Below are 21,396 nucleotides of genomic sequence, written 5' to 3'. Positions count from 1 at the left end.
CATCATCATCATCCTCGTCATCATCATCCTCGTTACCTGATTCTTTTGCACCACTTAATTTTTCATATTTTTCATTTGCAACATATATTGATGGCTTACATTGTGCATTGGTATAGCACTCAATATTGTTGAAATGCTTTTCCTTGCTTACTAGTACACAGGCAATTAAGCCATCCATAGATCCAATGATAAATATATCTGCAGTTTCAAAATTAAGGCAACCAAAGTGTATTTTATATTGTCCACATGTCTTATTTAATGCATTCTTCAAACATGATACATGATCCATGGTCAAGAACACCACAAGAAGGAATTGCACTGGGGGAGAAGCAATTGTCATCAAGCTTTTCAACAAACACTCAAAGTGATCCTCATTCCAATTTCTACTTCTGCTTGGTCCATACATTACATCCAAAACAGCAACCCCTATTGCCATTGGCTCTTGGTACACATTATGTATAAATTCCATTCCCTCCATGTTTGAACCGACTGTGTAGAACCTCTAAGAAAGCCTACAAAATATATGAATCCATTAGAATGCAATAATTAAGAAAACATTCTTGTAAAAAATGATTCATAATTAAAATCTGTACTTACATCCCAATTCTCACGATCTGGATGTCCTTTTACAAGCCCTTGTTGTGCTGTCTTCGGTCTGTTAAAGAGAATCCATTGTCCCCTCACCTGCTTAAGTATATCAATGTATGGAGATTGTCTCAAGATATTTTGAGACTCTAGGTTTGCCATATTTGATATCTCCACACAAAAGCGTGCGGGACAATTCACTACAATCCTTGCCTACTGGGTGCGGTAGTAGTTCTTTCTTTGGGCCGTGCTGTTATCATCATTAGATGTGAATATTTTAGCAGCATATATTGAATGTTGTCCAGTTAGACTAAGATTCCATGGTAAGCAATTGCTAGAACCATGCAAGTCCCATGAATGATTCTCTAATTTGGTTTAGATTTAGTGACGAAATGTCTTTAAATCCCTTAACTCAACATACCACCCCTTCACCAACACCCACTCTCCCCATCCACATACTTTCCTATTAAATATGCGTATCTCTATGATCTCTCCTTTCTCCCTCTCTTCTCGTACCCCATTGTCTCCCTTCCCCATAATGCTCCCTCCATGGTTTCCCCCTTCCTCTCTAGAGCCTTCCTTTGTCTCTTTGATAATCATAAACCAAAACAATCTATGAATATTCCGTCACTACAAGTTGTAATATTTTCTTGAAGAGGATAAAGAAACCCCTCAATGTTAGCTTTATGTAAGAATTGCCGCTATAGCAATGCCAAACGAGACATTTTATGGTTACATATTATTTTAAGAATCCCCTCAAATGTTGACTAAAGGTAGAAAAGTATGGAGAAATAGACCCAAAACTTAGAGTCCTGCCAAAATGTCAACATTCAAAGTTGGTCTCATTTGTTCCAAAATGGCGTTGTAGCATTGAAAATCACCATGTAAACTCGTAGGGGAAAATCTCCAGACTTTCTTGTTAAAGAATTTATAGCAATGAGGACTCTAGAGTGCAAAAGCTGTAACCAAAGATCAACATGTACAAGTGGACCAATCTATCTCTGCTAACATTGAATTTCTTAGTGCTTGGCCTCCTTTTTGGCTTCCTTCCTCTCCTGCTTCTCATGAACTACCACAACACCAGCTCCGATCACAGTCACACCAGCAACGTGCTCTCGCACCTTGTGCTTGTGATGCTCCTTTGGATGCTTCTTTGCCTCATGTCGCTTATGCTGCACAAAATCGAATAGCAAACATTGAGGAGAGGACAACATTCAAATTAAGTCATACTTGTGAAGGCTAAATAGCACACAATAGTCAGTGTAGATTTGTTCTTACCAAATCAAATGCACCTACGCGTACGGCGCAAGCGTCTGCCATATGTTGGCGATGCTTGTGCTCCTCCTCTTTCTCTTTCTAGGCCGCATGCATCTTTTGCACTAGATCGGTGGCAGGGTGATGGGGGGCAATCAAAAGTGGAGGGACGAAACAAGGGTGTGATGAATATTGAGCTGAGAGACTGTGGAATGCAGGATTGGGGAAGGACAAAGAGATGGGATTGAGAGAGCGATGGCGATGCCTATATGAACCAATCGGAATGCGCATAATGGTGCAATGTCGGCTGTGGCACACAGCGAGCTCAATTTCGTGAGCAGCAACACCCCAATCAGTGAACAAGAAGGCTGACTTCTTCTTCACTCGGAAGAGGAAAACGCGCCCTCTCCATTCTACCGCATCAGATGCAAGCATACAATGGTCAATGTCTCATCAATGTGTGATAAGGATCTTATTTTAGTTGCCATTCTTCCTCACCCACCAATGAATTTCTCTCAAAATCGAAGTAGATGCTGGAAAAACAAGATACAAATCGCATCTCTCTCCTCCATCTATTGTCAATTTAGTGCAACCTCGACGTTATGGATTTCCCACCTTATTTTTTTGGTTCAACTACTTTTGAAGGGTTTTCTTTCTATGTAATATTACCTAAGTTATGTTTAGACTTTGTATTAAGAATATTGGGTTTTTCTCTCAAAGATATAGATTTTAACGCTAAACCTCTTTGTTTGTGATAGAGTACGCGATGATCAATAGTCATAAAGATTTGTAGGGGCCACATTAGTAGAGGTTGTAGGTTTTGCAAGCTCTCTTATAGATTAGAGTATGCATAGGAGTTTGACTCTTCTCTAATTTAGATCATTTATATCGTTCAAAATCTTTCAAGAGATTCTACTGTGAATCAACCTCTATTTTCTATTGTTCAACATCTTTCATGCAATAATTCTATTGTGTTCTCTACTAGCAAAAGCTATCTTCATTTTCCTTCAATATTTGTTCCTACCAACAAAATATTTCTAGATGTTGAATGCATGAGCTAGTTAAATCTTCTCAACCACCACGGTGGACATGGACAATCATAATACAAAGTGGCCTTGGTAGAGAAATTATAGATTTTAGAGGTAGAAAAATGGGTGATAGAATGAGAATAGCACCAAAAAACATATTCTAGAACAACACACTTTATGAAGAAGTCCCATAGTAGTTTTTAAAATATTACTACGAGGGTAGTTCATTGAAATGAGGACATGTAGGTCATTACCATCATTACACTCTACCACTCAAGTGACATGTAAGAACCGTTGAGCACTCTTTCTCTCTCTCTCTCTCTCTCTCTCTCTATACTTTGTTTGTCATGGTGTCTATGAGATAGAGGCATGACTGCAAAGAAGTACCCCTCACTATCTCCATCAAGGTATTTCCCTCACACTTTTTTTTGAGCTAGAGGTATCTTCTATTTCTCTAAAGGGTGGTGCCTAACTTTTTTTCAAATTCCAAGGTGTGTGTTCATTTGGTTATTCTTTAATATCTATCATGATTTTTATTGTAAAGTGAGGTTTTGACAATAGCATGGTTCACTAGAATGCAAGAACCGAGGATATTCAATTATATTCAAAAGATCTCCCTTATTTTATTCCATAAACCTTCTTCTCTACAACCTAGTGATTAGTTGATGTGAAAATTGCAAGGGATGGACACATAATCATGAGGTAGGCATAGGCATGTCATCGCTAAAGGCAAGCTCAAAAACACCGTCACCATTGCTGATACTCGTGTTGATAGACAAAAAAGACGGAGGCTTTTCACATCCAACGGGTACATTCTTACCCGAGTTTGCAAGTTTTTTTTGTGTGAGGTCTATAGTTAGTGGGTAGCTATAGTTCTTGTATTTAACAGATTCAATCCCACTGTGCATCCCACTAGCCACATTATCACGTGATGTGTTTTTGCATGCAAAAGCAATGCAAAGCCTTGTTCCTCAACGATGCCCTTTCTTCTTTTCTTCCTTAGCTATTTCTTCCCTAAGCCTTGTAGCCAGTCTTTGGCTATCAGGATAGGTGCATTTTCCTATTGACTTGAGATTACTGCCAAAGAAGTGATCTCTAATATGTGGGGATCCACCACTCTTCTGCACTTTATAGTATTTGCACACCTAGTCGTAATACTTGCCATTTAAGTTATCGACAAATTGCCACTCAGCACCAGGTAACCTTTTGCTTTGCATTTTTTGACACTACGATTAGACTTTGTAACCGTTGCTTGTGGTCTAGAGCCTTGTGACAAGCATGGTTGACTGACTTGCACTTAACTAGGATTTGTACCATCTTCCATTGACTCCTTTGTTCTAGTATAAGGCCTAATTATCACATATCCCTCACGAGAGTCAATAACTTCTAACTTGTAATAATGACTAAGGATCCTACATCTTTTACATCAACCTTTATCACATATTTTTCCATGAACAAACTTAAGAAATTAACTCATATTTCATAGAGTTTATAGTATGAAAATGAAATACTAAACTAATATTTTACAAAACCAATAGGCAATAGCACTTACATATACTCTAAATAATTGAAACATTGAAAATTTAAAAAAACATAAGCTTTTGCATACCTGAGACCTAGTAGCAGTCAATAATCTTCTCTCTGGAGTTACCAATGTATAATTTGAAAGCCTCTTTATTGTCTTCACATGTGATCCTGTATTAAATTATTATTGAAAAATGCAGAGTGCTACACAAGCCTAATAATACAAGATACACATGGATTAAAAAAATAATAACACAATAGTGAGCTTTTCTTTAGGACGTATACTGCGCAGAATAGGACACAATGCCCAAAAGTCAACCACACAACAAAACACAAATGCAACTAAGACGAATGGCCTCCTCGGGGATTAGTTTGCCCAACTCACTGTAGGACAACTAACCCAAGATTCATCTACTGCACAGTACCTATGTCAAAAATGTCACATGAGGACTACTACTGCCCAATAATAGGACTACTAGCCCACAATACACAACAAATAGCATACAATCACAAGCAACATGTGAGAATAGATATTAGGACTACTCTTGCCCAAAGAAGGAAAAATGGCTTAAATACCTAAACACAAACTCTACAATTAACAAACTGAGTGTCGAAGGTCCTTGCAAGTGAACAACAAAGCCTTAGCAAGGGTGTGCTACCCAAGCAACTGTCTCTACACACCTCCAAATTGGGGGCTGTATTATGTATTAAGAAAGCCCACCGAGATTTAGCCATCTCCTAACAGGGCCCGTTGGGCTATTGTCGGGCTATTGCAATAGCCTGTCAGGCTATCGTCAAGCTATTGCAATAGCCCATCGAGAAAATGGATTATCCTACCGAGGCCCAAGGGATAATCCATTTTCCCAGTGGGATAATTAAATAGCTGATTTATCGGTTAATCTTTGACCAGTAATAATAATACACACGTTATTAATGTGAGTTTACAATGTAAGTATGCAACGTTAATAACATGTTCACATTTACGATATTACATTAACGTAATCCCTAGCTGTGTGATGATACGTGCTATTAGTAAACAAGATGTGGTGATGTTGATAGTGAAGAAGAAGAATGTGGAATTGTACTGACATGCTCCAACTCATACTCCAAGGCCTCCGATGTATACTCTCTCGATTGGATCATCAAGCAAATGTTCACTTTTTGGAAAGAGTGTCTAGATGTGTATCTGATAGTAGACTACCGCTTGCATACAAATTTTGTTCGAATGTCTCGTACAGATATTATTGTGGATCTTATGTTGGAAAAGAAGGCAAATCACGTGCTGCTATGATTGATGTGAGAGAAAGAATGAGCAAGTTGAACATTAATCCATAGTTGGTCATGCGACCAATGATTGAGATGAGCCCAAGGCTCTAGTTGGCATGTTGTATTTGAATTACAATGAACATATATTTGTACTGGACATTGAATAGCTACTGTGCTTGTGGCACTATCTTATTCATGTACTTGTGTCTGTGTATTCAACTTTTCATGAATTGAAGTTTGTGTTTGTGTTTTAAACTTGCTATCTCCGCATGACGATCATTGTTTTAAATTTAATTGGTATAGACGAGTGCAGATTAAATTATTTAAATGGCATTGTTTAATTGGTATCCAATTGTTTTAAATTTCTATTGTTTACATCAAATTGTTTAAATGGACGCTCATTGTTTTAAGATTAACTAGTATTTAATTGTTTTAAATTTGTATTGTTTAATTGGTATCCAATTGTTTTAAATTTCTATTGTTTAAATGGTATTTAAATGGATGCTCATTGTTTGGAGATTAATGGATATTTAATTGTTTTAAAATTCTATTGTTTAATTTTTATCGCATATTTGCTTGTGTACTGAACATCATGTCGTTTTGTTCTGTAGACGCCTTGTGAAGAGAGTGGGAGAGAAGGAAGGAGTCTCACTTGTAGCTTCCTCACATACACAATGGGGGAATATATACAAAGGTGGAGGCTAAAAACAGTTTTCCTCTTCTTAGTTGTGAAAGCTAAAAGAACTTTAAGTACAAAAGAATAGGTGAACCCTATATGTGGGTCTCAAACCAAACTCAGCTAACTAAGGTTGCATACTAATTGAGCCACTAACTAGAGTACATAAAGATAGCTGTCATCCAGCTATTATTCATGGGCGGTGTACCAACCACATTTGCAGCTAACAAGTCGGTGACATAAATTCACAATGGTCACCCTGGCATATCCGAGTGGAGCTTGATATCTCAACACTCCCCCTCGAGCTCAATCCCAATTCCTGCCCACCAAGCAGGTCTCTGAACTTGCACAGCTTCTCTGCACCCAATGCCTTCGTGAATATGTCAGCTACTTGATCGTCTATCCTGACATAAACTAGATCAATAAAACCTACTAGAACCTTGTCCTGCACATAGTGATAATGCACCTCAATGTGCTTTGTTCTAGCATGATAGACTAGGTTATTTGCCAAGTGTATACTGCTCATGTTGTCACAATAAATGACAACTAGCCCATTTGTAGAGTGATGCATATCATATAGTAGCTTATGCAACAGCTACCTCACATGCAGCCATTGCCGCACCCCTGTACTCAGTCTTTGTGCTCAACAAAGCAACTGTAGGCTGTTTCTTGCTGCTCCAAGTGACTGCAACACTCCCAAAAGAGAACATATATCCACTCGTAGATCATCTATCAGAAATACTACCAGCCCAATCAGCATCAATGTATCCATGCAACTCTATCTAAAACTCTAGTCTCATAAAATAGTCCATACTGTAATGTGGACTTCACATACCTCAGTATGCATCTAGCCACATCCAAATGCGGTTTACTTGGAGCCTGCATAAACTGACTTACCAATCCAACAACATAGCTCAAATTTGGCCTAGTAATAGTCATATAAATCAAACTTCCTACTATGCATCTGTACATAGTAGGGTCTTCCAGAAGCTCACCTGCATCTACGCTCAACTTCACATTATGCTCCAAAGGAACTGAAATAGGCTTACAGCCTGTCATCCCATATTTGGACAGCATGTCCAATCCATACTGCCTTTGCAAGAACCATATCCCACTTGTGGATCTAATCATCTCAATGCCCAAGAAGTAATGTAGCTCTCCCAAATCCTTCATCTCAAACTTCTGCTTCAATAGCATTTTCACATGAAGGATATCTTTATCACTATCACCTGTGATGATCAAATCATCAACATAAATGACAAGCAGCATAATTCCTTTCTCTGTTTTTCTCACATAAAGTGAGAAATCTGCCTTGGAAATCTGAAAGCCAATAGTGACAAGATACTATCCTATCTTGACAGACCATGCTCTGGGTGCTTGCTTCAAGCCATACAAGGCTTTCTTCAACCTGCAAATGAACTCAGGATGAACAGCATGAACATAACCTGGTGGCTGCTCCACATAGACCTCTTCTTGCAAATCACCATGCAAGAAGGCATTCTTTACATCCATCTGATGTAAAGACCATCCCTTTGATGTAGCCATAGCAATGACTGCTCTTACGGTTGCCATCCTTGCAATCGAACTGAATGTTTCTTCATAATCAATGCCATATGTCTGTGCATACCCCTTGACAACTAATCTTGCCTTGTATCTGTTCACAGAACCATCTGCATTGTGCTTCACCTTATAAACCCACTTGCAGCCAATTGCATTCTTGTCTTTAGGCAAAGGCACCAATTTCCATGTAGCATTTTCTTCCAAGGCATCCATTTCTTCATCCATGGCTTTCTCCCATTTTTCTTTTCCCATGGCTTGCTCAAAAGAAGTGGGTTCTAGTTCAGATATCACTTTGACCATATAGGCATAGTGAATGGCTATAAATCCATCATATTTCAGCCTATCCACATGATACCTAGCTCTGGTAGACCTGTGCAAAATAGGCTCACTACCAGTTGCTCTCAAAACATCCCTTGTCTTCCTTGTAGGAAAACAATACAATGTCTATGCTCAACAGATAACAAGATCTCGTATGCAAGAGAGAAAAGCAGATAATATGGAGAATCAAAAAGTTGATTACTGTAAAATTGATACAATAGATGGCACTGCCTCCCAACCGTGCACTCCTATGTGAGAAGCTTCGATGGCATGCTAGAAACAATAGAGGACAAAGGCTGGATGCTAAGGAATCAGGGTTGCTGTAGCTAGTGATGATGATGGGCTTCACGGGCTTGCTCTCATATAGCCACCAGTCGTAGTTGGTTAGAACCAATTGGGAGACCGACCCAATGGACCCAAAACGGCCGACTGGAGGTCAATCTTGAAATAGGCCACCGATGACACGTTAGAACCGTGGTGCAAAATAGAGCCATCTGGGATCATCTAGGGCTCCAAACGGGCCCCGCAGCTTGAGAGTGTGGGCTACCCCGAGAAATGCTTCGTCTACCCTCAGTGCGGTCAGTCATGGGATGCCTTGCCGCACTTGCATGTAGCCTAGTTGGCAGTGTGCCAACTCTATCTGAAGCCCGTCCAACCATCAGGCCACAGATGGCCCCCATCTAGTGTCCAAACCAGGACCTACCGGATAACCGAGCTACTCAAATGCCTTCTCCTCATATGGGGGGCTTACAAGTAGAGTTAGCTGGTTCCCACATAGTTACACAAGAGTGGAGCATTGATATCTAACACCCCCCCTCAATGTCCACCCATAAGTGAACTACTTTTTCGGCCCAATGCCAAGTCGATGAAGATGCCTCTCGAGCAAGTCTCTTCCAAGAGCCTTCGTGAAGATGTCCACAACATTCTCTGTAGTCGAACAGTACACCAAGTCGACCTCTCCATCCATGATGAGCTCACGTACAAAGTGATATTGAATCTCAATGTGTTTTGTGCGAGCGTGGAACACAGGGTTCTTTAACACCATATTAGAGAATTTGGGAAAATCCTGATAATTTGGGAGCTTTTGAGGGGTTGTAGTTATGTAACATTCAATGTTTTTCATTGATTTTTCCCATAGATTTGACAGTCCATCCAAATCTCGCAAATGTGCATGGTTTGCATCAACATAAATAAAATGTCAAATGTTGAGGTTTGTAACTCTGATTGTCACATGATAACTGTGTAGGCTTGTTCTGAACTGCACCCATGTCCCCTAAAATCCTCCTCAACCACACTGCCTCACAACCCACTTACAACTAATTGCATTCTTGTCTTTAGGCAAAGGCACCAATTCCCATGTAGCATTTACTTCCAAGACATCCATTTCTTCATCCATGGCTTTCTCTCATTTTTCTTTTCCCATGGCTTGCTCAAAAGAAGTGGGTTCTGGTTCCTGTATCACTTTGACCATATAGACATAGTGAATGGCTGTAAATCCATCATATTTCAGCCTATCCACAGGATACCTAGCTCTGGTAGACCTATGCAAAATAGGATCACTTCCAGGTGCTCTCAAAACATCCATGGTCGTAACAACAGAAGGAATACCCAACTCATCATCAATGCTCTGTTTTGAGCCGATGGATTCACCATCCACATAAGAGTGACTTGCATTCACATCAAACATGGGCTGATCTACCTTCGCTTTTCCTTTATGTGATACCTGCATACCACTATTTGCATTGCTTTAAGGAGATTCTCTTGATCTCAATCTACCTGTCCATGGCGAAGTATGTGAACCACTGCTAGAGGACACTGCAGGTCCACTAATATTTTGTGATTGTTGCTGTGACTTCTGTGCAGCATTACCATTTTGTGCATCTACATCATCAATCACATTTACTTGTTTATACCAGTTGCTCATCTCATCAAAAACATCTCTGCTCACTGTAAACTTATGAGTAGAAGGGTTATAGCATCTATACCCTTTCTGCTGCAGAGAATAACCAATAAAGATGCACGTCTCAACTTTTGGATCCAACTTGGACCTCAACTCATCTGGCACATGAACATAGGCAATGCAACCAAAAATTTTCAAATGAGAAATATCTAGTTTCCTACCAGTATACATCTCCTCTGGCGTCATGCCATGTATTGGTGCAGTGGGAGTCCTGTTCATTATGTAAAGTGCTGTAGCAACTGCTTCAGCCCAATAATAATCTGGTAGGTCTTTTTTATTTAGCATGGCCCGAGATACCTCTCTAATATTCCTGTTTTTCCTTTCTGCAAGTCCATTTTGCTGTGGGGTATGACTGCATGAATATTGCTGCTTTATGCCATGCTCCTGCAGGAACCTTGCAAACTCATTTGAGAGGTACTCTCCCCCTCCATCTGACCTTAGGCATTTTATTTGCAGGCCTGTTTCTTTTTCAACCATAGCTTTAAAAGCTTTGAAATGCCCAAACACTTCACTTTTCTTTTTCATAAAATACACCCAAACTTTTCTGTTGTAGTCATCAATAAAAGTGACAAAATAATGACAGCCTCCAATAGATGCAGCTTTAGTAGTCCACACATTAGAGTGGATTAATTTCAATGGCTTCTTACTCTCTTGAACATGTCTAGGAAATGGTTTTCTTTCCTATTTTCCAAATTGACAGGCTTTACATAACTTATGCATTTCTGCAACCTTGAATATCGGCAATCCTGCAACAATATTTTGGGCCTGCATTGATTTAAGTCGTTGTATATTAACATGACCAATGCATTTATGCCAAATATCAATATCTGCAACTACACCGGTCCCATGTGCAAACATTGATGCACTCAATTCAGGCATGTCCACATCCAACGTACACATCCTGCCCTTCTTCTTTCCTTTTGCTATCAAGTGACCGCTATTTTTCATATCCTCAACAAAGCATCCATGAGGATTAAATATGACCTGCAAGCCCTGCTCAACCATTTGACCAACAAAAACCAGGTTCTTGGTTATATTCGGGAATGAAATACATCAGATAAGTATTTCTTTTTCCCATCCTGCATAGACAAAGGAATTTTACCAATCTCCACAATAGGATGTGCAGTATCATCACCAGTCTCCATAAATACTGGTCTTTCCATTTTCCTTGCATATCCTGCATCCATTCTGCATGACCTGTCATGTGGTTTGATGCACCTGAGTCAACATACCGCACATCATTGCTTTCTTCTGCACTTATCACATAATTGGTCATGTGCTGCACCATAAACAGATGCTCATTTCTGTCATCACCCTGTCTACTAGAAGATGCATAATTCCCTTGTTGTGATTTTCCATTCATGATGTCATTCTACTTTTTATAGCAGTCTTTAGCCATATGACCCATTTTACCACAGTAGTAGCATTCAACATTGCTATTTGCATTTTGGCCTCTCTGCCATCCACCACGACCTCTTTGGCTCCCCTTGCCTCTAGAGTTACCACGTCCTCCTCCATAGGACTAGTTTTCTTGAGTTTGCTGCATATTCTGATTTCTACCATGGCCTCCAGATCGGCCTGCTCTACCTCTGCCTCTACCTCTTCTAGCATTTGAGTAGAAGACAGTTTCTTTTGAAGTTCCTCCTGAAGAAGATGCACCACCATTTCTCTGCTCTTCAGAAATTAGAAGAGCAAACAAATCCTCAAAATGAGGAAATTTTTCACGGACGGAAATGGATGTCCGGAACTATGCATAATCTGCATTCAATGTCACAGAAACTAAATCATCATCTTCCACTAGTGACCCAATGGAAGCAAGTGCATTTGCAATTTTCTTCACCTTCATGTGGTAGTCATTGATGCTCATATTTTCTCTCTGCACATTGTGCAACTCCTGCTCGAGCTGCATTTTCCTGGCTTGCGTATTTGTGTTGTACATTTTTGCCAAAGTATCCCATGCCTCCTTTGGTGTACTTGCATCCTGAATATGCACAATCATAGAATCTGAAATACTGATAGACAGTCAGTACATAACTTTTCTAGCTCTCTCATGCCATCCTTTAAATGCCTACATTTCCTGTTGATTGGGAACATTAGGAAGAACTGGCTCTTCTTCATTTCCTGTAATGAACTCCCAATAGCCTTTTCCCATAAGGAAATTCATCGTTCTAAACTTCCATGGTTGGAAGTTGTTCTTGTCAAGCTTTTCAGTGACAATCTATGAAAGAGAATCAGACGCCATTATAGAACACTATAAAATATTCTATCACTGCAAAAAACACAGCTTCTGCCTCACAAGGGCAAATCTGCAAAACTGACGAAAGTGGTATTTGACCACACAGTCACTTCCTAGTGATGATTTTGCATGAACAAGCAATAAGGATGATTCTGTAACTCCCAATATCTTTGAACACAGGCATACGATGCAATTTCTGTGGCAACTTTTCACCGACCTGCAGAGGAGTGGTCGTACAGCAAAAACAGGGCCTTTTTCTCAGTGCTTGCGGAGAACTTCCGCCTCCAAAACAGGCCCCAAAATGGCAGCGGTGTACCAACCGCATCTGCAGCTAACAAGTCAGTGACATAAATGCACAACGGTCACCCTGGCATATCATGAGTGGAGCTTGATATCTCAACATTGTGGACATCTCAAATCACCCCTCCATACTCATCTTTGGAGTGACCGAAGAAATTTCCTCATACATTCATCCTTGGTACAATAGAAACGAACACTTGAATATTTGCTGTGTTCATATACACTACATGAAATCGGTCATTTTATGTGGATGAATTGTGCAAAACATGAAGGCATGATTATAAAGGTTTGAGGAGGTTTGACCAAATTGAACTTGGAGACAACAAGCTCTACTATTTAGATAAAGAGCTCAAACATCAAACTTGAAGATTTGAAGCTATTTTATCTACCTTGTCACAATGTGTATTACTTCTTTTGCTTTGTGCATGCTTTTTTGGTAAAAGGCAAATGCCTAAAAAGTGATTCCATCCGGACCATACCTTCAAGGGTTCTCAAGATGCTTGCAGTGTTAGCACTTGTTTAAGTAGGAAAAAAAGTATCACTTAATATTAGATTCAAAAGTCATATCTTTTTACATAGAGCACCTTAAACCAAAACAGTTTATAAACTTGCAGAAGTACATAGAAAGTAGTAAAAAAACCACCAACAGGGGTAACAAAGGAAGTAGCCATGAAAGCTGAATATATCACCCTGCGGAAACACTATAGTCAGAACTATTAGAGGAATGCTCAGAGTCACAAACGATGTCAGTGTCATTAGAGATTCAGTCTTCATCAGGGGAAGAATCATCAGCATCAGTAGATGGAGTGGAGTGTGAGTCCTCATTCTTGGGAGGCTCCCAGTAAGATCAAGATTGGTACTAGCAACATCAAAGTGGCTTGCATGAAGATGAATTCTATTGTGCCTAGCCATAGGGTAGCCACGCATGTGTTCATCCTGATCATTTTTTATATAAGGGAAGTCTTCTCTGTACTTGGCAATCAGCTCTTCACTTCTCCTTTTTTCCTATCCCACCCAGTAAGGAAATAGATGCCAACAAAAAAAACTATTTGATTATGTTGGAAGTTGTTCCTACAAATCTAGATGTACCACAAAGCATTAGATCTTATTTGAGTCCAAGTTTCTTGTTTTGTCTTTGCAGCATCATCTAGTAGGATGGAATTCTTGTTGATAGGTTCACATGTTGCTATTTGTATGAACTTCCAAAATCTTCTTGCTTGGGAAAAAGCAACAAAAAGATGAAAGATGTATTAAATCAAAATAGGGCATCTCATGCATTTCCCATCTCCTCTGTCAATCCTCAACCCTCTAGCATTTGTCTAGACAACCTTGTGTAAAGTCACCCATAATAAAGTAGACATTTTATCACTGACAAGGACACTCTTTAAACAAATGCATCTGAATCTGGATTTCCATTTGAATTTTGAGTCATGCAGATTCCATTTAGTATTAAAGAGATCTCCAATGTCACCAGATGGAGTAGGGATAGGCAAAAAAGAGGAGCTCCCAATCTAGCTAAACTCCCTACTATAAACCAAGAAGATTTCACCCATCCACTGTGTGTCTCCTTCCCACAGTTGTATTCTATTCATGACGAGGTCCTGCTATTGGTTATTGAGGGAAAATTACCTTCTAATCTCAATCCAAGTCTTCCATCTATAATCTTCTTTGGTCCAAAGCTACCCCCAACTTCACAACCCCTTCTTGAACAAAAGATTGGCCATTAAAAAATCATCATTAGAGACAACGGAACTTCTTGAAGATTCTTGAGACCTGTATAGAGTCTAGGGACATAAAAGCTCCTTTTCCTAAGGATACAATTTGACATTTGATTTCCTCAAAACCGTTCCATAGGGAATGCCAGAGTTGGCTCCCTTTAGCTTTGTGGGGCTTACTAGGGTTATAGATAGCAGACAAGGTAGGATAATTTTTCCACTTAGGAGCTCTCAGACGACTAAAGTGCCTGACATTTCTAAGCAAAAGTTGATCCCAATCCCCATAAGGATGGAGAATGGATGTAATGACCCAAGTGTTAGACCAGCTAGCTTTATATCTATGATACCTAGCCCATCTTCTTCTTTAGGTTAAATACAAAAGTTCCATCGCACTTTTACTATCCGATAACTCCCACCCCAAAGGAAAGATCTCCATACTCTGATAAATTTATGAAGACCTACCTTAGAAGGGGACCAATAGGTTAGGTAAAAAATAACAATGGGGTAAATACAATGATTATGCACAATCCTTCTACCAGAGCTAAGCTAGCCTAGAAGCCTCTCCATTTCTCTATATTTTTATGGAATCTATCCATGAACTAGTCCCACCTCTACTTCATTGAAATGTCAAACCCTAAAGGTATCCTGAAAAATCCAAGAGAGTGCTTGGAAACAGTTACAACCGTGTTTCAATTCCAAGCTATACTCTATTCTTGGAAGTAGTGGATTAGTGGGGTGGTGGAGTTAACCCTCAACACCTGGCACTCCCGGTGGTTAGTCTTTTTGGAACAAAAAGATGTAGACTCGGAGCCTTACCCTACTGGAAATGCTCTTTGATGTATTGAAAATTGATAGTCTAGCTACATTTGATGTCAAAGCTCTCTTTCATTCCAAAGGGATGTTCCTCCCATGTGGGTACCATGTACTAACTTGCATGTTTAGCTTCAACATGCTCATCTGCCAAATTAGATTCACTGGTATCGATAGCAACTGGCTGCTTGCCACTGCTGTGTTCATCTTGAGGTTTAGAACCGGGCTTTGTGCACTCTTCAACAAGCATAGGTTCTTCTTTTGGTTCCACTTCTGCTACAACCTCAATCAAAATATTGAACTTAGAGTTTAGAAACTTTGTTTGGGGGATGTGGTTGAATTCAACATCTTCCATCTGGGTGTCTTGCTGTGGCATCTGTCTCAACTTTTCTCGCATGCCCTCCATCTCTTGGGCCATGGCTTCATAGGCATAAGCTATAGAAGCAAAGGACTCATATGGCCTTCTGGCAATGACGTATAATCTATTTTTTACATTTGCCCATAGAACCTAAGATGCTTCAATCAATTGGAGCTTCAGATCGCGGCCAACTCCATAGAAGACATGAAAATACCATCTACCTCTTCAACCATTTCTTTTAGGGATAGTTCTTCCCCTTCCAGTGCTTTAATTCTCTCCCTGAGCAAAGTGTTTTCAATCTGATGATCTATGATGTCTATTGAAAACCCTTCTAGTTGAAGAAAAAACTCCTCCATTTCATCTAACCACTTTGTAATGGTCAACGCATTGATGGGCACATTCAATGTAGCCCAGGCTCTCCCTCTCCAAATCTCCCTCCCCATCTGCATTCGATCTTTTCCTCACCATTCCCAATTTCCCACTCCATCCAGTGAGTTCACGTCCGTCTCCGACGCCTCTGCCTTTGCTAATATTGCCTCTCCTTTGTGTGCTGACAATGCCTCTCTGTCGGACGACGTCAGACTCTCCGGTGTCTGCTCCTGCTCACTCTGTCCTGTTGAACCTGCTTCGCGTCGAAATCTCCCTTGCCCTTCCCGTCTGCAAAGCTGACAACACCTCAACTTCCATCACGACATTCCGTCTCCAGAATCCATTGATAGAATCTGTCCCCATGACCATCAAAATCTGTCCCGCCTCCATCCGTCCTGCCTCCATCAAGTAAAACAATACCTTTTTTGATTTTGTGACACCCCAGATCCTTTAGCACTTCCTGCTCTTCTCCTCTTAAAGTCGCATATCCAGTCTTAGTGTGATTAATCTTGGATCATGAGGCATTGGAAAAAGTGTCCAAATAGTCCATAACCCTTTTGATATCCTACTCATTGTTCCTAGGTATAAGGTTAATGTCATAGGCAAACTGCCAACAGACCAACTATTTTCCAAAAGGGAGTTCTATACCTCTAAGGTCTCTAGTTTTGCAATGACTCTAGAGAAGACAACCCAAAGAGTCAGTAGCTATAGCAAAAAGAACAGGAGCTATTGGGTAGCCTAATTTGTCAAATGCTTCTTGAAGGTATTTCTTAATGCTATAATTGAGAATGCTAAGTAGGAACTGCACCCAGGTATATTAAACAAAATAAATTCATAGATCACAAGTTTTTTGTAAGTGGTGTCCACTGAATCAGCTTTTTCTAGGAAATTTCCTAGGTACTGATTCTACACAGTAGAAACTGATGGAGTAGAATTTTAACCAATGATTCCCAAGATGAGGGAAAGTAGTGTAGTCTCTAAGGTCTCACCAAAAAAAGAAACCCCTCAGAAGTATTAGAAATCTTACCAACCAAAACCAGCTGCCACCATGTGGTAGCCCAAAGAGCGTCAAGTACAAAGGTCCCACACCCTGCCTCCTAGCTATGCAATCAACCTCCTCATTCCCAAAGCATCTCAAGAGGAATATGAGGAGGCCCTTAATGAATCCTTTTTATATCAAAGGGTCTACAATTCTCAAGCATCCTTATGGGATTTCTCCCTTCATCTCCCACATGTCAACCATGCGTGCCAAGGCCCTCGTAGCCCCCTTATATTCTTTATTTTTTTTCCATTACCATGAGGGGGTTAGGAACATACCAGGGCCCCTTTACCCAACACCCTACCATGGGCCTAACGCCCGAATATAGAGCTACCAGCCAGCCTAATACACTTACCGCCCACCAAGTTAACCTAATACATGGCAACCACCCACAATTGGGCCGGGTCAACCATCAACAACACCTAGCCGTTGTCTGACAATTGCCTTAATCTCAGGTCTAGACCCAGCCTAGAAATCACATGGAACATACACTGTGTCATCGACAATTATTTGACCTTAGCACTATAATCCAAGCACTCGTGGGTTGCCACATTCCACGAGTGAGTAGTCTCCATGCCCAGACTAGAGAGTAGTCATTGTTGTCACCTCATCATCACACACACTCGTAATGCTATCAATCGGTCATCACATCCCGCATGATGAGCACCTACTTTCCTTGACCAAGCCCAATAGCCGCTCGTAAAGTCACAATCCACACAATTATGCTGCACGAGTACACATGTCCACAGAATAGTCCACAAGGCCATCCCTGCACTTGTTCCATGTTAGAAATATTGCCAGCCACAACTGCCAGTTGTGCTGCCACATGGAATCCCATTTACTACTTGTAGAGAGAGAATATTTCCAACTTGTATAAATATCCCATAATGGAATGAAGCCTACACTCTTTGGGGCATTGTGTTGAATTCTAATGTGGTGTTCCATGCGATTGTATCCAAGTTTCCATGCTCCCTTGCGCTTCACATCCAAAATCATGTCCTAACCTTGCCTCTTAGTCCCCTCTCCTCCAACCTTGCAACTCCTCCTCTCCCTCTCCTCTTCCCTTGTCCTCTCTCTCCTCCAGCCCCCCTCAAAATATTTGGGACTGACATGCATGCAAATTATCAAAACCATAGTATATGTGAGCATTCGAATAACACACATAAGAGACTATTGTTTGATAGTTGTGCATAACACATGGTGAAAAATGAGGTTTGTGGTGACTTCGACCATTCAAAGCATATCCGATGCACACTATACTTTTCTCCCAAGTCAACATAAGTGGTATTGATGCATTTGCAATATATGGTGCACACTAGATATGTGTGCATTCAAATAACACACTTGAGACCATTTTTTTGATGGTATGCACAACACTTGGTGAAAAACAGGGTTTATGATGATGACTTCCACCATCCAAAGCATATTCGTTGTGCATGATACTTTTTAGTGTGTTAACATAGGTGGTTTTGATGTGATTCAAGGTATCTTTCCCATGGAGTATGAGGGCATTTGAATAACACACCTTAGAGCATGTTTTTAAATGATTGTGCATAACACTTGGTGAAAAATAGGGTTTATGGTGACTTCGACCATCCAAAGCATATCCTAGAATAAAAAACCTTAGAGCGTGTTTTTTGATAGTATGCATAACACTTGGTGAAAAACGGGGTTTATGGCGACTTCCACCATCCGAAGCATATCCGATGTGCACGATACTTTTCATGCACCTCATCATAGCTGGTATTTATGTTCATATGAATTATAATGCCCATCGGCCAGGTAGGTGCGCATTAGAATTACACACCTAACATACTATTTTTTGATGATTATGCATAACACTTTGGTCAAAAATAGAATTTAGGGTGACTTCAACCCCTCCGCCAATCCAAAGCATATCCCATGTGCAAGATACTTTGCACATGCATAAAAACATAGGTGGGATTGATGTGTGTGCAAAGTATCGAGCCCATTGGGTATGTGCAAGCTTGATAAATACACCTAAGGTACTATTTTTTGATGGTTCTACATAACACTTGGTGAAAATTGTGGTTTATGGTGACTTCGACCACCCAAAGCATATCCTATGGGCAGGATACTTTGGACACATCTCACCATAGTTGGGATTGATGTGGGTGAAAATTATTATATTTCCCACTATGTGTGTGTCCGAATAACACACCTCAAAGCTTGGTTGTGCATAGCACTTGGTGAAAAAGGGGGTCTATGGTGACTTCCACCATCTAAAGCATATCCAACGGGTAAGATACTTTGCATGCACCTCAAGATAGATGGTATTGATGCACGGGTAAGGTATCGTATCCATTGGGTATGAGGTAATTCGAATAAGACACCTCAGAGCGTATTTTTTTATAGTTGTACATGACATGGTGAAAATTTGGATTTTTTACGGTTGTGTATAACACGGTGAAAAACTAGATTTTTGGTGATTTCAATCATCCAAAGCATATTTGATGCACAACATTCTTTGCGCAGGCCTTAGCATAGGTGGTATTGATGGGAGTTCAAAATATCATTCCCATCGGGTATGTGCATGTTCAAATAGCACAATTTAGAGTGTGTTTTTTGACGGTGTGCAATACACTTGGCAAGAAATGAGGTTTTTGGTGACTTCAATCATCCAAAGCATATCTGATGCACATGATATAATTCTCAACTACCTCACCATAGGTGGTATTGATGCACATGAAAAGTATCATTCCCATTGGGTATGTGTGTGTTCAAAATAACACACCTAAGATACTATTTATTTATGGTTGTGCATAATATGCTGTTAAGAATGGGGTTTGTGGCAACTTCAACCATCCAAAGCATATATAATGCACACAATATTTTTCATTCACCTCAACATGTATGGGATTGATGTGCATGCAAATTATCGTTCTCATCGAGTATGTGTGAATTCGAATAACATAGCTCAGAGAGTGTTTTTTGATGATCTACACAACACTTGGTGGAAAATGGGGTTTATGGCGACTCCGACCATCCAAATATATATGATGGGAAAAATATTGTGCACATGTCTCATAATAGGTGGTATTTATGCATGTTCAAAGTATTGTGACCATCGGGTATATGCATGTTCGAATAACACACCTGAGATACTATAACATTGGTGAAAAACAGGATTTGTGGCAACTTCAACCATACAAAGCATGTCTGATACACATGATACTTTGCATGTGACTAAATTTATGTGGTATTGACACAATTTCAAAGTATCATGCCCATCGGGTATGTGCACATTTGAATAACACACCTCAAAGCGTGTTTTTGATATGTGCATAACACTTGGTCAAAAACAGGGTTTATGGTGACTTCAACCATATAAAGCATATCTTATGGACACGATAATTTGCACATGCATCAAAATAGGTGGTATTTTTGTGCATGAAAATTATCATGCCCATCGGGTATGCGCATGTTTGAATAACACACCTCATAGCATGTTTATTGATGGTTGTGCATAACAGGGTGAAAAATGGGGTTTATGGTGACCTCGACCCTCGAAAGCATATCCGATGGGCATGAGACTTTGCACGTGATTTAGAATAGATGATATTTATATGTGTACAGAGTATCATGCCCATCGTCCATGTGCACATTCAAATAACACACCTCAGAGTCTGCTTTTTGATGGTTGGGCATAACCCTTGGTGAAAAACCAGGTTTGTGGCAACTTCAACCATCCAAACCATATCCGATACACATGATACTTTGCCCGTGAGTGAGTTTAAGAGGTATTTATTTGAGTGGAAAGTATCAAGTCCATCGGGTATGTGCATGTTCAGATATAACATCTCAAAGCGTATTTTTTGACGTTGTACATAACACAACGAATAATGAGGTTTATGGCAGCTTCAACCTTCCGAAGAATATCTGATGGGCATGATACTTTTCACACACATAAAGATAGGTGGGATGACATTTTGTGCATAACACTTGATGAAAAATAGCTTTTATGGTAACTTTGACCATCCAAAGCATATCTAATGGGCACAATAATTTTCACATGGCTTAATGTAGGTAGGTCTGATTTATGTACAAATTATCATTCCCATCGGGTATGTGCACGTTCGAATAACACACCTTAGAGCGTGTTTTTTGAGGGTTTGCATAAGACGCTGAAAAATGGGGTTTATGGCGACTTCCACCATCCAAATCATATCCGATGGGCAAGATACTTTACATGACCCTCATCCTCTAGGTGTTATTGATACATGTGCAAAGTATTGTGCTCCATAGGGTATGTGTGTGCTTGAATAACACACCTAAATATTATTTTTTAACGGTTGTGCATAACACTTGGTGAAAAAATGGGGTTTGTGGCGACTTGGACCATTCAAATCATCTCCGATGCACAAAGTAATTTTTACA

General features: G+C 40.0%; 1 protein-coding gene across 1 annotated transcript; it reads right to left on the bottom strand.

Annotated features, from left to right (window-relative positions):
* Window positions 1-1,604: 1,604 nt before the first annotated feature.
* Window positions 1,605-9,178, bottom strand: LOC147887041 (uncharacterized). The gene is made up of 3 exons (XM_087394090.1): window positions 9,134-9,178; window positions 1,864-1,941; window positions 1,605-1,757 (listed from the first exon to the last, which is right to left on the bottom strand). Exons 1-3 carry the CDS (start codon window positions 9,176-9,178, stop codon window positions 1,605-1,607), a joined length of 276 nt encoding a protein of 91 aa, XP_087250216.1.
* Window positions 9,179-21,396: the final 12,218 nt, after the last annotated feature.

The sequence above is a fragment of the Dipteris shenzhenensis genome, chromosome 23 (genome assembly GCF_047967505.1).
Source record: "Dipteris shenzhenensis isolate YYH24624 ecotype China chromosome 23, Dip_SZ_1.0, whole genome shotgun sequence".
Taxonomy (NCBI): domain Eukaryota; kingdom Viridiplantae; phylum Streptophyta; class Polypodiopsida; order Gleicheniales; family Dipteridaceae; genus Dipteris; species Dipteris shenzhenensis.
This window is presented reverse-complemented; position numbering and strand designations above follow the sequence as displayed.

Excerpts from the sequence above, each read along its gene's own strand:
- LOC147887041 (XM_087394090.1), bottom strand. The coding sequence starts at position 9,178 with ATGGATGGAGAGGTCGACTTGGTGTACTGTTCGACTACAGAGAAT. Across the intron at positions 1,942-9,133 it reads ACTGTTCGACTACAGAGAAT|AAAGAGAAAGAGGAGGAGCA; the intron begins GTTGTGGACATC and ends CATGCGGCCTAG. Across the intron at positions 1,758-1,863 it reads GCGTAGGTGCATTTGATTTG|CATAAGCGACATGAGGCAAA; the intron begins GTAAGAACAAAT and ends GATTTTGTGCAG.